This window comes from Musa acuminata, chromosome BXJ1-6 (assembly GCF_036884655.1).
Source record: "Musa acuminata AAA Group cultivar baxijiao chromosome BXJ1-6, Cavendish_Baxijiao_AAA, whole genome shotgun sequence".
Lineage (NCBI taxonomy): Eukaryota > Viridiplantae > Streptophyta > Magnoliopsida > Zingiberales > Musaceae > Musa > Musa acuminata.
In genome coordinates, this window is record NC_088332.1 from 7,285,548 (window position 1) to 7,302,439 (window position 16,892).

General features: G+C 39.9%; 2 protein-coding genes across 3 annotated transcripts; both read left to right on the forward strand.

Moving 5' to 3' along the window:
• The first annotated feature begins 1,629 nt into the window (after positions 1-1,629).
• On the forward strand, positions 1,630-6,655 carry LOC135675952 (myosin-binding protein 2-like). 2 transcript variants are annotated; one of them, XM_065186628.1, is made up of 4 exons: positions 1,630-4,016; positions 4,137-4,316; positions 4,438-5,802; positions 6,140-6,655. In XM_065186628.1, the coding sequence occupies exons 1-3, from the start codon at positions 2,225-2,227 to the stop codon at positions 5,784-5,786; spliced, it is 3,321 nt and encodes a 1,106-aa protein (XP_065042700.1). In that variant the 5' UTR covers positions 1,630-2,224; the 3' UTR covers positions 5,787-5,802; positions 6,140-6,655. The 2 variants fall into 2 exon arrangements, with proteins under 2 accessions (XP_065042700.1, XP_065042701.1); XM_065186629.1 differs by having other exon boundaries at positions 4,194-4,316.
• A 3,411-nt stretch (positions 6,656-10,066) lies between these two features.
• On the forward strand, positions 10,067-16,322 carry LOC135675953 (uncharacterized). Its single transcript, XM_065186630.1, has 3 exons — positions 10,067-11,792; positions 11,901-12,093; positions 15,798-16,322. Exons 1-3 carry the CDS (start codon positions 10,282-10,284, stop codon positions 16,014-16,016), a joined length of 1,923 nt encoding a protein of 640 aa, XP_065042702.1. The 5' UTR covers positions 10,067-10,281; the 3' UTR covers positions 16,017-16,322.
• Positions 16,323-16,892: the final 570 nt, after the last annotated feature.

Here is a 16,892-nt window from a genome sequence, read left to right on the forward strand (position 1 = left end):
GGGCAGTGGTACTGCCCCTAGCAGGGTGTCAAGCGGTGGTACCGTCAGTCTGGGCAGTGGTACTACCTAGCACAGCCTCCCAGACAGTGGCACCGCCAGACTGGGCAGTGGTACCGCCTAGTGTAGTGTCAGTGTCAGACTAACATTGACGGTGGTACCGCCCAGACCCAGGAAACCCGGGATGAGATGTTTTTAGGCTCTAAGTTTGAATCAACTTGAAGCTTATAAATACCTCTCTCATCCCTGGTTAACATACACAAGCATAGAGAATTTAAAGAGGGTAAAACGCTGTTGTAATCTCTTGTGAGAATCCTCCTCTTCTAGTCTAAGTGTTAAAATAGTTTGAGAGAGGAGTAAGTGCTTGTAAGGGTTATCTCCTAAACTAAGTAAAAGGAGAAGAGGGGTGTAAGAAGGAGATTGATCTTCGCCTATTAAAGGAAGATTGATAGTGGATACCAATAGCCTCGACGGAAGAGGAATCAGAGGAGTGGATGTAGGATACGACAATCGAACCACTATAAATCGGTTTGCATTTCTGTTTTGCTATTTATCTTAACTGCAAATTGCCTTCGTTGCTTTACATCAACTACACTTCCGTATGCTTTCAATTTAAAGATCTTTTCAAAACAGTTTTCGTCGAAATTAGATTTTATCGTATGAAGGTTTTTCAAACCGACGTAATTTTTACCGCTACACTAATTCACCCCCCCTCTTAATACTGACTCTTTTCCTAACAAAGTCAAATCCATTTGATTAACCCATGAATCATTTCTTTGGCCTCTTTTCCCTCGAGTTCCTTCTTTTTCTTTCTTATTTTTTCATCATATTTTATTTTTAATTATCTTTTATTGTTCTCTCCTTCGTGACATTCTCGTCTGCCTCGGACTCTTTACGATTTATCTATAAAATTTATTACATTTGAGTTACACGTTGAGTTATAGTTAAGTTACATTCATTCATATAATTTATTAAAAATATAATATTTTTATATAAAATATTTTAAATTTATCATAAAAATTTTAGAAGCATATTTTAGTAAAATTATCAAAGTTGTGATAATTTTATTTTAAAATTATTTAATTTTTTAAAAATAAGATAGATGATTTAGTTTAAGTTAGTTCAGTTTGAAGTGCCACTAAGCCAACATAAAAAATATAAGATATAAGATTTTATGATTAGTTTTATGAAGAATAATTTTATATAAAAATTAATATATTTTAAAGAATATCTTAAGTTTTTTTAGTTTCGTAATAATTTTAAGATAATTTTATACCTTAATTAATTCATTTAGAGCTGAACGAGTTAATCCATTTTTATGCACGATTACTAACCAAAAAACAAAGAAGAAGATAAACTTCATCACCTGCCATTGACAATGCGGTCATCGGGTCATTTCATCAAATACTCTGTCTACATTGTCTACCATCTTATACGTTTGACTTCTCTTGAACGAGGCGATACGGTACGTCACTGCCTCGGGATGCCAAACCCATCTGATACGTCAACCGATCATAACGAAGGGTCTCAACAGTCGTCCACAAAAACGACGGCGACCGTCTCGTCGCGCAGTCATTTCCGTGCTGCTTTCTCGCTCTAATAATAAACGAGTGAATTCCCGTGTAGTTTTCGAGGTATTCCCCACCCCGCTCCCTCCTTTGACGAAGGGGCGAATCCATGCCATGTTTTCGACGCATCTCGGCGTGCTCGGTCGCTCGACGATTCCACAGCGCGCCTTGGAATTCGTGGGCCAGGAGAGGAGGAGGAGGACGTCAGAACTGAGAACTCCACTTCGACTGCAGGTTACTTGTGCCAGACCAGAGCAGAGAGGTGAACTCGCCACGGTGGGTCCTCCCCACCGTCAGATCCAATTCGTAGGCGGTGGATTTTGTCGCGGAATCACGGCGTCGCCATGTGTTTAGAATCCAAAGCTGGATTTGATCGAGTAATCCGGTCGGCAGCTTCGTTCTCGCTTTGGTTTGGGATGGCCAAGATAAAATTGGGCGCTTTCATCTTCTTCTTTCCTTTTCCTGTGTCATCTTCCTCTGTCTGACTTGAACATTTCTTTCTTGATCCTTCCTTCGGTCTTCTTTGGGCGGCTCCTCGTTTCCCCGGTCTTCTGCGATCGCTATCCGCATCTACATTGGCAGTTCTCGACGCATCCGGGAGCACCACTCCGCCTCTGTTTCTCTCTCCATATAAACGAAAGAGGAAGATCCGTGTAGCCATGGCGGCCAACAAGTTCGCGACCGTCTTGCACAGGAACGGCAACAAGATAGCGGTGGTACTCGCGTACGCCGTCCTGGAATGGACCCTCATCCTGCTGCTCCTGCTCAACGGGCTCTTCGCCTACCTCATCGCCCGGTTCGCGGACTTCTTCGGCCTCAAGCCCCCCTGCGTCTTCTGCTCCCGGGTGGACCACTACTTCGAGCACCGGGCCGATGGTCGCGGACGCCGCCAGCGTGGCGCCTGCCGCGACCTACTCTGCGACGAGCACGCCGCCGAGGTCGCAGGGATGGGTTACTGCGCCCGCCATCAGCGGCTGGCGGAGGCCGGGGATATGTGCGAGGACTGCTGCCCGTCGTCGTCGCGGCCCGTCGAGGCCGCGGTGCTGTCTTGGATGAAGCGGAGCGAGGAGGGGGCGAAGGATCTGCGGTGCTCGTGCTGCGACGTCGTCATCGAGAGCGGATTCTACTCGCCCTACATCTTCTTCAAGCCTTACTGGGACGTGTCGGAGAATGACCAGAAGGGGAATTCGGTTGAGGAGATTGCGGTGGGCGATCGCGAGGAGGGTTTCGAGGAAGACGCCATCTTTGGTCGAGAAAAGGTGAACAAGTGGGAGTTGGTACCTCCAGATCCATCTGATCGATGCCATGAAAAGGAGGAGGATGATGATGAAGAGAAGGTGGGAAGAAAGGAGGCAACGTGCGCTGCCGATTCAGAGAGGGCGGCGGAGGAACAAGAAGAAGAAGAGGCCCTCATCCAATTCTCCGACGCCTGCTGTTTGGTAGACGACCCTTCCTTTGAAGTCCTCACTCGGCGTCTGGGAAACATATGCGATGACGATGAGGAACGGTTGGTTCCGGTACGGCTGATCGACTCTGCAACCATGACGAAGAGCCCTGCTTCGTTTGTGCTCAGTAAACAACGCCAGCAAGAGCTTGGGCTTGTTGGAGGGGAAAAAGATGGCGGGGTAGTCGACATCGGAAGCATCGCAGAGGAGAGGAAACCGGTGGCTTTCTCTGCAGAGAGGACTGATGCCATGGCTCTTGATATCGGGAGCATTACAGAGAAAAATGGATTGGATTCTTTTACAAAGATGGCTGATATTGTTGAAGTGAATCCTTTGGGGAATGTTGGAGCTGTGCAAGAAGCAAAAGTTCTTGATGTTGGATGCGTTATGGAAGAGGTGAAACCATTGGCCTCAGCTGCAGGGAGTGATGATATCTTTGGAGAGAATTGTTCTGTTGATGTTGCAGCAGAGCAACATGCTGATGATGTTGACATGAGAAGCATGGCGACAGAGGTCTCTGCCGGAGAAGCAGCTGATACTGTTACGGATAATTCTTCCGACATACACGAAGCTCAACAATGTGCCATGACTGTTGATGAAAGAAGCATATCAGAGGAAAAGGCATTGCCCTCTTCTAAACAGAAAGCTGATACAATTGAAGAGAGTTTTTCTGAGATGGATGGAGCCCAACAACTCACCATATCAGGAGAGGAAAAGGTATTGGCCTCTCCCGAAGAGAGGGCTGATACCATTGTAGAGAATTTTTCTGAGATGAATGGAGCTCAACAATGTGAAATCACTCTTGATACAGGGAGCGTCTTAGAAGATGAAAAGATACCATTGTCTAGGATGGAAGGGGATGATATCGTCAAACAGAATTCCATATATCTTCATGCTTCATCTGATCATCAAACCATTGCTCCTCAAGCAACATCAGTTAGATCACTTGAAGATATTGTTCAAGTGGAATCATTAAGGAGCGCAGAAGATCTTCCTGAAACAAAAGGTAAGATGATTAGGAAAGCAATTTTAGTCCTTATTTTGTTGATATAGTTAATCATATTTTATGTGCTTATCAATATTGCTATCTTCTTGTTGTAAACATACATTTTATTGATGACTATAGATTTTGAAGAAGACAACAAATTGATCGATGTGGACACTGGTTGTGGAATATCTACAGGAAGTGAGATATGCAACCAGGAAAACAGTGATCATGCACATCCTCTTGAGCCAATTTTATTGTCAGAAAGATCAAAAGATCAACTCTCAGAGAGCTATAATGAGATGACTACTATAGACCAAGGTACCAGCTTCAGATCATCCCTTTTATGAATCTTCAAGATAATCAAATTTTCATTTTCATATGACCGCACAGTCATACGCTTAACTCTTATGTGCTAATTATTGCCTCCTCTTTGTTGAAGAAATATTGGTTACTGAAACTGAACCAATGGTGGTGACTGCTGCACAAAGGCCAGACCATGTTGCTGTGTTTGCAGACAATAATGAGATTGAGGAGGAGAGAGTACCTGAGACGCCAACTTATCTTGATGGTATTCATGGTTTAATTAAAAGTTTTTTTCTTGGAAGGAGAGAATCGGGAACAGAGTCTCTAGATGGAAGCGTTGCCGGTGAGTTTGAAGGATGTGATACATTGACCGTAGATCAGCTTAAAGCTGCTTTGAAGGCAGAACAAAAAGCTCTGAGTGCATTATATACTGAGCTTGAGGAAGAGAGAAGTGCCTCTGCCATTGCTGCAAACCAAACAATGGCAATGATAACCAGGCTTCAACAAGAGAAAGCTGCTATGCAGATGGAAGCATTGCAATATCAGCGGATGATGGAAGAACAGTCGGATTATGACCAGGAAGCATTGCAACTTTTAAATGAGCTGATGATGAAGAGGGAGAAGGAGAAACAAGACTTGGAGAAGGAGCTAGAAGTGTACAGAAAGAAAATTCTTCGATACAAGGCCAAGGAGAGGAGACAAACCGCAAAGCACAAGGTCAATGGTATTGCTGGAACATTCTCTACTTCATCAAGTGCTGAAGACAGTGATGATCTCTCCTTCGAGGTCCATGAAGGGAACGGGTTTGCATATGATCCTGATGAAAACAATCAAAATACTCTTGTTGATGATGTGTTAAGTTCAGGGGCAAATCAAGGCACTGCAACGCATACAATCACACTTAGGGAATCGTTGGATGATTTTGAGGAAGAGAGGCTCTCAATACTTGAGCAACTCAAGGCATTGGAGAGTGAACTTCTGACATTGGATGATGAAGACACTCATGATTCAGATGCCATAGAGCATATTACGGATGAAAGTTGTCATGTTTCAAATGGAAATTATGGACCTTCAGGTGATGATTTACATGACGATGCAAATGGTTTGTCAGTTGATCTAGAGGCTAGCAGGAACCTACATGGTGAACAAAGATCCTCGGGTTGTAACGGGAAGAGGCTTCTTCCTCTCTTTGATGCCATAAGCGAGGAAAACGAGGCGGCAGTTGATGCTTCGACTAAAACAAATTCATATCTTGCAGAGAAGCAAAAGAAGCTTGCAATTGTGGAAGAGCTCGATAACATCCACGAGAGACTGCATGCCCTCGAGGGTGATAGAGAGTTTATCAAACATTGCATCAGTTCCTTGAAGAAAGGAGACAAGGGAATACATCTTCTTCAAGAGATATTAGAGCACCTTCGTGATCTGAGGAGCGTGGAACTCCGAGCGAGGAACTCGTGCAATGCTCTTGTTTCATTGATGGCTTAGTATGCAAACGATGAAGGTAATTTGGTTCTGTCTCATACCTTCAATCATCACATTCTTTATGATACAGCCATAAGCTGCTTATTCATCGGACTTGAGTTACGGTTTGCTACTTGTAACAATTTTCCTCTACAATTTTACTCTCCACTCCATTCGACATAAAGAAATGTGCACCTAATAGATGTTCCACATGCATTCACTCACACTCACACCTAACGCAAAGGACAAAGACACATAAAATGTCCCCCTTCTCGAAGCCATCTATCTGTCTGATATTATCATTATGGCGACATTGATTATAATAGCTTTGAAATCATTGTACTGCAGCATTAACTCTGAATTAATATCTTTGACAGATGGAGGCTACATTATTGGAGTGTGTTCCAGCGAGGAAGATGGTCACACCAGGTGAAATTGAGCTCCTGATATCTGTATTTTGTTGGTGTCTTTGTAAGTGTATAGAAGCAGACAATGGATGGAAGCTGCTTCTCCAGGCTAAGTTTTTTGTGGGCCATTTCTCTGTTTTGTTTCCTTCTATTTTTTTTGTTGTAGGGGTCCATCACCATTGCTGTGGAGCAAAGGGGGATGAGGCAAAGAGGGGTGGTTGGGCAGCCACTCACAATGTGATTGTGGCAGAAATCATAGCTTCCAAAGCTGTACAAAGTCATATATATATATATATATATATATATACATATATATTCCAGTGCCAGCTCCAAGTCCAGGTATACAGCAGCATAAAAGAGAGAGAGAGAGAGAGAGAGAGTTGCATTTGTTCTTTGTTTTCTTTAACTTCTTTCCTAGAGAGGGAAAGTGGTAGTTGTATGATGATGTTTGAGGAAGGATTTGAAATATATATTACATGTTTTACATGCAGTGTCCCTCAAGGACAAGATGTGGTCCTTGAGAATGTCTTTTGATACTTTCCACATGCAATTAATTAATTGTAAGCACAGATTAGTGAGTAAATGATGCTCCATAATGCTCACTAGTTGTTCCTATCAAGACCGCAGACAACCTGGCCGCTTATTACCTAATCTCATGGTTGGCCCACCAAAGGAATAGGTAATGCCATTGGGGTTGTTTTCTCATTGCTTTCAGAGTTGTGCACACCAAACTCACTGTTAGGGTTTGGGAAAGAAGCTTGGAAGAGAGTAGGCCTCTTAACTTTATAGAGAAAAAGATACTAGAAGATTAAATATAATTATTATTATTCTTCACCACCTTTCTCTCACCTTATATATATATATATATATATATATATATATATATATATATATATATATATATATATATATATATATAATATGAGTGAGTTTTAGAATTTGGGAAGAATCAATATATACAACCTGATTGTTGAATTCAATATTTGAATTATGATGTCATAATGCAAATGAACAATCTAAATGCTTGTGATACATCAAACTTATAAAGTATTATCCAATGAAGATAGTGATATAATAGTTTGAATTATATATTAATGAAATAAAAGGGAAGATTTGATAGCATGATATGTTCCCACATAGTGACACAATTTTGACCACAAAATGACACATGTTTAAATTGTTAAGAAGGAACACTTTTAGCAGATGAAACGTACCAATTGCTTATATGTTTGGACTCCTTATGAATCATGTTTTGCTTTAGAATTGATCATTGGTGAGTCAAAAATATAAATCATTTCAAGGCCATGGTTGACCCGATACCTATTTTGGTGGTGGATGATCAACTTCACATCCACCATCAATCATCATCACGATTCTTTTCGCGTGACGTGCATCAAAGAATGTGTACAAACACAAACAAATTGTTTCAAATAATACTTTACCCTCGTGTAAAGTTAAAAAGGATTTAGAATCTAATATATACTTTTTATTTTAAATAAAATAATAACTTGAGCATTAAAGGAATCTCGTCGGATGCTTCCGATATATTCGTAGAAGACTTCTCGAGAGTTCATGAGATAACTCATATGCCAACCATAATAATTCCTTAATAAAGAATTGATCAAGTCGACTCGACCCTTTCATTTTAGAATGTTGATCGAATTTTCCACTAACAGCTCACTAGGGGTTTGGTTTTGGGTTAAGGCATTGTGAGCTTTTGTGGATTGGGTGGTTTTTCTCGCCATAAGGCATTGTGACGTACAACTAACGAAGCCCAAAAGCCCAATTTTATTTGGTGAACTAAACAAGCGTTATATTCTTTATCTAAATACTAATAAATTATGTTATAAGTTTATATTTAGTGATGTCAATGTGATAGGACACGACGAGAAATGCTTCTTCTATTATCATTCCCTGGGAATCCTTATTAGGGGTGGAGAACCTTTGGTATTTTCGTATCTTCATAATTAATTCATTCATTCAATTTAAGAAAATAAAATTATCATTAAACTTAATTAATAATATTAAAATTTATATATAATAAATGATAAATATATTTAAATATAAATAAAATCAAAATTATCAAATTATCATGAGAGATAAGGGGAAGATGGAATAGGATCAAGAAAAAGCAATAGGGTGGGTGGGGATGATTGCGATGAGGGGGGGGGGGCATTATGATGAAGAGAAAAAGTAGAAAAACTAAGGAAAGATAAGAAAATATGTGATGGAAAAAAAAGAAGAATACTAAAGAATCATTATTTTTATTCACTATTCATCATTTGTTATGACGAGAAACTATTATTTGTCAACGAAAAGAGGAGGATCAATGAAGACAAAGTCAAACCACCACCACAACGTCACTTAACGTATGAGGTCACGATGAAGAGTTATTCTTGTTAAATGATAAGATGTTTCATTTAATTCAATTAAGTCAAATAATTTTTAATTAAATTATGATTGATTCAATTAATATTCATCTAGTTTAATTTGAATAAAGAAAGTTTAACATGTTTAGAATTTAGGCTTAGCAACTTTGTCAACATATTAATGAGTAAAAAATAAAAAAAAATGCTCTACCTATCATTATCCCATATTCATGTGAGTAATATAAAATGCCCTTCTTCCCATCTAATCTCACTAAAAAACGAGTGCATGCAATGATCTCATCATCACTATATTTTCTTGGATGCATTCATGTGTTTTAATCCGACTAAACCGAATTTTAGCCAAAGCCAATATTTGACCATAAAATTTTTTCCATGAAGATCTAATAAATCGACTTAGTTTTAAAATGTTACCTTAGTGCTTTCTTCATATTATTTTTGGCTAAACTTTGGAAATAATGCATTTATCTCTTTAAATTTTAAAACAACATATGCATTTTATTTTTATTAATAATATTCAAATTAATCATATACCACTTGATAGTTTAAGATTAAAGTATATTAGAAACATATATTATATAATAATAAGATAAATATTTGAATTAATTAGGGCACGATAGTTCAATCAACATGAGGAGGATAAGAAAATATTCAACTCATATCTCAATTTTTTTTTAATTAAATGGATTATAAAAACCTTTCAAAACATATCAATTGAGATCAGTAATAATTTACTATAGACTTATAATCATTGTTTTTTTAGCCACATCAATCTTTTTAAGCATGTGGACCCAATAGAGTTGAGCTCATCTAAACATCATTAACATCTATCACATCACATAATTTTTTTTAATATTTTATTCTTAAAAATATTAGAAATTTCATATAATATAATCCAATAATAAAATTTTAATACTTAAAGAAATAAAAAAATATTTTAGAACCCCGCATAATATATTTTGATTTAAAAATAAAATTTAAGGTTGATACTAATGAAGAAGAAGAATCTGTCCCCTTAAATAAGAAGAGATAAATCGTTTGTATAAGAAATATTATTTTAAATTTTATATTTATTTTATATTTAATTTATTAACAAAAATAAAATCATCCTACTTAAAATATTAAATAATTAATTTCTAAAAAATATTAATAAATAAAAAATCATAACCTAAATTACAGACCCAACCGAGCTCATCTAAACATTATCACATCACATAATATTTTATTCTTACCATGGTAATAATCAAGTGTAGGGTTTCATTCAATCATTGCTTTAACAGTCCAACAATGGCTAAAATTTAAGGATATTTATTTTTATTTAATGCTGAGACTTAACATTTAAAGAATAAATATAAAAATTAACTTTAGAGGGCTATTTGTGTAATTTTTCGTTTTAACTTCCATCCCACCATTTAACTACGGATTCGGATCCAGTCGTATCCGAACCCAATATGCGACCACCACCGTCTCTATGTTTTAACAGATGTTAAATAGCAGTAAACGGGGCAAGTCCGATCCGATTGCCGTTGAAACCCACCACCTCTTCTCCTCCGTCTCTGTCTCTCTCTCTCTGTCTCTCTCTCTCTCTCGCGTCCCCAACTCGCAACTCCGATCCAGATGAATGCAGCCAATTCACAACGCCGATCTCTCAATTAGCAGCGGCAGCAGATGAACTGTACATAAGATCGGGAGTGGCAGAAGGAGGAGGCTCCGAGCCTGATCCGTATGGAGCGGTTGCCGTCGGTGTCGCTGAGGCGCGACCCCGCGGGGCCGCGGCCGAGCGCGGACCCGGAGGCGCTGCGGCGATGGGTGGTGGCCTTCTGTATCATCCGCTTCGACCTGGAGCAGGGGCAGCTGGTGGAGGAGTGCTTCCCCCCGGACTCCCTCCCGCACCACCAACTCCTCCTCGTCGCCTTCTCCTCCTTCCCCGACTCCATGTCCCACCACCACGTCAACCCCAACACCGCCCACCGGCCCTCCTCCTCCTCCTCCTCCTCCATTCACGACTGCATCTTCTCCTTCCGCTTCCCCGCCGCCGCCGCCGACGGCGGCGACTTTCTCTACGGATACGTCTTCAACCGCCGGCGGCAGGACGAGCGCCTCCCGCGCGGTGGCGAGCAGAAGTCGGTCGTCATCCTCTCCCGCTCCCCATACTCCTCCGTCTTCCGGCCGCTTCTCCAGATCCTCGGACCCCTCTGCTTCGACATCGGCCCCTCCGCCCTCGGCCTGGTCGCCTCCCACGTCGCCGCCTGGCCGGCCCCCGCCCCGGGCGCCCCCATGGACCTCCCGATCGGCAGCGCCGCCCTTCGCGTGCACCTTCCCCCGGCCCTCTATGACGCCGCCGCCCCCTTCCCTCCCGCCAACCCATCCGTCCCCCACGGCCTCTTTCACGACGCCGACATATTCGGAAGCTTCCGCGGCCTCCTCCTCCACCTCTGGACCCTGTGGGAGTTGATGCTCGCTGGCGAACCTCTCCTGGTGATCGCCCCAACTCCCCCGCAATGCTCTGAAGCAGTCGCCGCTCTCGTCAGCCTCGTTGCACCGCTCCCGTTTTCCGTCGACTTCCGGCCCTACTTTACCATCCACGACCCCGGCTTTGCCCGGCTCAATTCGCTAGGCGAAGACGAGGAGTTCCCCCCCATGGTTCTCGGAGTGACCAATCTCTTCTTCTTGAAGGCCCTGCGGAACATCCCTCACGTCGTCTCGGTGGGCAGTCCCGGGCCTAATACCGGCCGTGCTCTTCCCGTGGCCAGCCGTTCGGCCTCGACTGGGATGCCCGGAAGGAACTCTCGGCCTGGAAAGCTCAACCTAGAGCAGCTCTCGCTGAACAAGTTTTCCCCCTCGGGCTTGTTGAATGCGATGAAGCTAAGGAGGGAGGGCCCTCTTTGCCTCATGACGGAGCACAAGGAAGCTGTTTGGAGCACTTATACAGCGACGACGAAGCCAGACACCGCCATTTTGAACAGGCTAATCGATTCTCCAAGGATTGAGGAGTCCATGTCTGTTGCCAACAATGAGATATTGCGGCGGCACTTTCTGGAGCTAACAACCAATTTCCTTGCACCCTTCGGTCCCTATCTAAGGGCAACCACCCCTTCAAAGGGAACTTCCCCTTTTGTCGACCCGCCACCCTTGCCTCCGTTTCATGCTGACGAGTTTCTCAGTGGGCTGGCCACAAGAGGGCCAGGGAAGTTCTTGTCAAAGAGGATGAGGTCCAATTGGTTGGAATTGTACAGGTGATAGTGCTGTTGATGAAGTTTAGTATCCTAGTCTTTTATTGGATATTTCCACTTGATATCATCACCACTCTGTATTTGACTTCAACTAATTTTGTTTTACATCAGGTCCTTCTTGGAAGGACAAAATTTCATGCCCTGGTTCCATAGAAGGCGTGCTGCTGCAGAGCAAGAGCAACATAGGCTATGGAGGCAGGCTCGCATGAGCACTGACATGAATAAGCTTATATCTAAAATGTCTGAAGTGGAGATCGTTGATTCTTTTAATGCTATTGAAAGACATTTGCTTGCAGAGATACAGGTTTGTTCTTTTGATGTTTGATAATGGTTGGTGAATACTAAATGTTATGCTCCATTTGATATGACTAACACAATGTGAAAAAATATCTCATGCATTTCATATTACACTTGACATGAATTACTTTGAAATGTTTTTACAGGATCAGTTTTCATCCATTTAAATGTTAAACCTGCAATAATGCAACTCATCTGCCCTTAACTTAACATGTTAAGTTGATGAGGAATATGAAATCAAATGTATAGATGTACACGGAGCATACAATATTTTAATCCTTTCTTTAATATGTATAGACGTCCATCCTAACCGTGCTTTCTGCATACGATCTGGATGCTAGGTTCCTTTTCTGACTAATACCTTGATATGGACTCTAGGCTGATAATGGGCCATGTGTTGTTGTATCCTTTGGTCCTTGGTAGGTGCACATGTGTGTGTGTGCTTGTGTTTTAATATCCGTAGAATCTACTGTTGCTGTAGGAGTATCATGGATAGATGATGCTGTTTAGACAGTTAAACATATTGCTATCCAACTTTATAGTTAAGTCAAGGTAGTTGCTTAAGTCATGATGCATATGATACAACAATTAATACAAACTAACCAACAATAATAACAGTTTCGTATAAATTTGTGTTAAGTAGAACAAGAAGAAAAATAAAAAACAACAGAGCTTATCACTACTTTTCTCTGCTTTCATCATGATCACTTTCTGATCTATGCCTTCTTTAATTAAAGTGGTTGGCTTCTTTTCAAGACACTTCGTGACATCTGAATATATTGGAAGTCAGTTATCAATATATATCATGGCATTTGAATATGTTGGGAGTACGGTAAGAGAACTTTCCTTATCTTCATTATGCAAAGATTGGAGCTTGCTGAATCCACTCCTTTTTAACTTAGGAAGGGAGATGTCTAGTAAAGCTCTCTCACGAAGTTCTAGTAATTATAGCCTTACTGAATTTTATAATTTTTATTATTTTTGGATGTATTTTCGTTATTATTTTAAGTTGATCTGTTGGAACTCTTTAAAGTCAAAGTTTAAGTCTATTTGGCTTCCGAGTCCTAAAATGATTATTAGCATAGATTACAAGAGTAATAAAGCTATTAGGAGTTGCTTTTGGAGACTGACAATATTCCCATAAGTCCTATTAGTATAAGCCTTTTCTGGTATGATTATGAGACTTTTAGGCAATAAAATCTGTAGATCAGATAGGCAGATGCAATAAAATAAAATATGCAATAAAATAAGTTCTCTTGTAAACCTATTCTCTTCATTGCATTGGCGAATACCTTGATACAAGTCTATCAATTATGCTTATTAATAGTTTACCCTTTAGATTCTCTAGAATGTTTTTATTGTTTATCGTATCTTTTTTACATATTCGTCTCAACATGTTTATCATAGCTATACTATTTCTTTTCTTGAGTACACTGTTTAACTTCTGGAATCATTCCCTATCCTATCATGATGATAGTTGCTACCATTTTATGCTCCTCACTGAAAATGGGGAAGAATATTTATCAGATAATCTGTACCAGATTGTTTATCCCCCCCTTAGTTGTCTACCATCACTTGCCAACAGCATTATTGTCACCACTACCACCATGATCATCATTTTTCTCTTAACAAAGAGAAGAAACCTTTTCTGCCCCGAGAAAGTTGAAAGCCTCTTTATTTTTCGTCTCTTTTCTTGACTGCCCATCATAATCATCATAGTTGTTACCACCATCACCACTCCCATTAAGCAGTAAAGAAAAGCAGAAAAGCATACAAGAAATGTATGCATAGCATATATTATCATAAACAATCATTTAACATTGGATGATTGAAATTTTGAAGTGTTTTTTATTGATATTGTATTTTTTATATCATAATTTTCAGAGTTACAAAATTTTGAAATAATAAAGGCATTTTATTTTTTAATACATGGTATATGCAACTATTCAGTTGATCATAAGACATTCAGTAAATATTCGAATTTGTTATCCTTCATGAATGTGGATTTGTATGAACTTCCAATGCTTTCTTCATATGAATTGTTGCATAAGTTGGTGCATTTGTTTTGAATCAAGAAATTCTAGTATGTTTATTATTTCAACTTTTTGTGGTTGTATCTCCTAAACTTCAGAAATCAGACTCATCTCTCAGTCCTGAACATTACACCTTATGTCTTAATCCAGTTCCAGGAACATAAAACTGCATGATCAAAGACATATGTTTGGATTTTTAACTTACAAACGTTTACTTTATGTAAAATGGCCTTATGGGCAACATTTTTCTCATTTTGTTTTCTGATTCAAGAGGGTGGTTGTGTATGGTGATAACAGTTGTGATGGCCATAGTACTAGTTTTGGTGAGAAGCCAAGAGAAGATGGATCACACTTTGTCATCTTGTTGTGAAATAGTTCGCTCTCTGTCTTTTTTGATTCCCATTAATGATGTTGGTGATGATAGTGATGATAATGGTGGTGGAAGGCGGAGGTGGTGGACCCTAATAATTTTATAACATACGTTTTCTAACTTCTGATTGGTACCTTTGCTAAAACTACCATTCTTTTGAGTTTTCGCTAGTGCTCAAGCTTTCTAGCAAGCTCTTTTTTCAAAGTTATTTCTATTATTTACCCTTTCTAATTTACTGTCCCTGCAATTTCCTTTAGCACACATGTGAAGTGTCTAATTTTTCTTGTATGGTTATTGCAAAATGCTGCGTCTTTTGAATGTAGCAAGAAGTGCCTGACGATAGTTGCTTTTACACATATGAAGATTCTTATCTACCTTCGTGACAACCTGACAAACCTGTATTCCAATATGTACTCTGACTAGAGAGGAGTTTTTTTTTAACATCTTTCTTTCGGCAGTGTGTTTTATGGCTTCACCTAAACAGGAAACGAAGTCTGTAAGTAGATGACAGTATATAATCATATTCTCTAATACAATAGATCATGTTAAAGTAATGGCATGGTGGTGCCCTAGTATCATTTTAGACATGCATAGCCATTCAACTTCCCTTTTGCACTGATGGCATGGTGGACTTGATGTGAATACGGTACATACATGCATATATGTGTGAAATATACCACAGAAGTAGAGTGAAATTCAAAAAATAAAAAAGACATCAGGACCTGGCAATCTGCAGCCATGATCTGGTGGCCTGATTATGTGGTTACACATCAATAAACAAGAATGTTGAATAAAGCTCTATATGTGGTTGGACGTGATATCTTGACTGGATTATTCTTTGGTGAGCCTTGCTTGGATTAGCTTTGGATTGTCGAAAGCTCATTCACAGCAGAATCTAGGGGTTAAACAATGATTCTTGATGTTAATTTTTAGTTCCTTGCACTAACATCCACGAGGTTATTATATTGTTCTAGTAGTTCATGAGCATTTTGTAAAAAATCTATTTTAGCCTGATGTAGATGTTAAATGAAGCAAGCTAGTTGCACCTGTTGGAGAAAGTTTGGTTCAACTTGTTATGCTTAAGACTATGTGAGGTAATCTGATCATATGTTTTCTCAGGGTTCTTTATTCTTTAATAATGCTGTATGTACTTGTTCATTCATTAATATCTGTGCAACCATCGAACATGGATAATTTAGATACGTGATCATCACATCTGATAAATACTGGACCCTGCCTGATATTATTTAAATCTTCAGAGGGACTTGGTCTGCTTGCTGATATTCAACATTTTTTCCCCATTTGCAGCAATTGGGAGATGCTAGCGAGGACTCTGCAGTAGTATGCCAGAAGCTGAAAGGAGACCTTCGAGTGGTGTTTAATGTTCTTCCCAAGGATATGCAACAGCTGCTGCTCTCCAATCCCAAAAGATCATCTCTTCTTCAAAGTGACCCAGAACCAGGGAAGCATCCTTCTGTACAGAGTAGCCCAGTTGCTGAATTGAAGTTCTCCTTCCTATCTCTGTGATCTTAGCAGCTACTTTCGAGCTTGTATTACTTGTCCCTGCATACGGATCGTATCGAATCCCACTTATGCTCCCTTCTGTGCTGCACAAGGTAAAGATTACTGGGAAGAGAGGGAGAAGAGACGGGAGGGAGGGGATTGGGTTGAGTTAATCATGAGGGCCAAATTAAGCTATGCCTTCTTTTTTCTGTACCATTTAGAAATTATGTGATTTGTATTCCTTCGTTCTCAGAATCGAAGCAATGTGCAAACTGGTAGCCCGTTGTAGGGACTAAATTCTTTTGACCTGATAAAGAAAGCTGTTTGTTAGATTGGCAGGTTGACTTATTTGTTTGATCCATCCCGTCAATGGCGAGGCAATTAGCTTCTCATTTGTTGCTGTGAGTTGTGGAAATGCTATTGTGGTAGAATGAGTTGCTACTTCAGGTGTGATGCGTTCAACCCACACAAATATATAGCTTTGTTGCTCTAAGTCAGGCATCTCAAATATCCGAGCCATCCGCTACATTGTACTAGCTTTTGTGAAGAATAGAATTGTAATCGATGCAAAATGTGTATTAGATTTGCAAGGTAATAATAGAAGAGGCATCAGAGAATCTATTCGAGTCAATGTATAGATGCAGTCACGAGGGAGACCCTTTATATAACTCTTTCGACCATACAAAAGTCAACAGATTTGGATCAATATTATCAGATCCACTTTTACCATTGTACCCAAAACCTAACATAACTTTTGGTCAATGTAGGGAGAGCTAATTATATATCATTCCATGTTGTTAGGTACATTTAGTATCCGGATTCTTATATATTGTTAAGAAAGTAAAATATATAGGTTTATTTATCCTATCGTTGTCGATTTTACAATGAAAATATGACAAC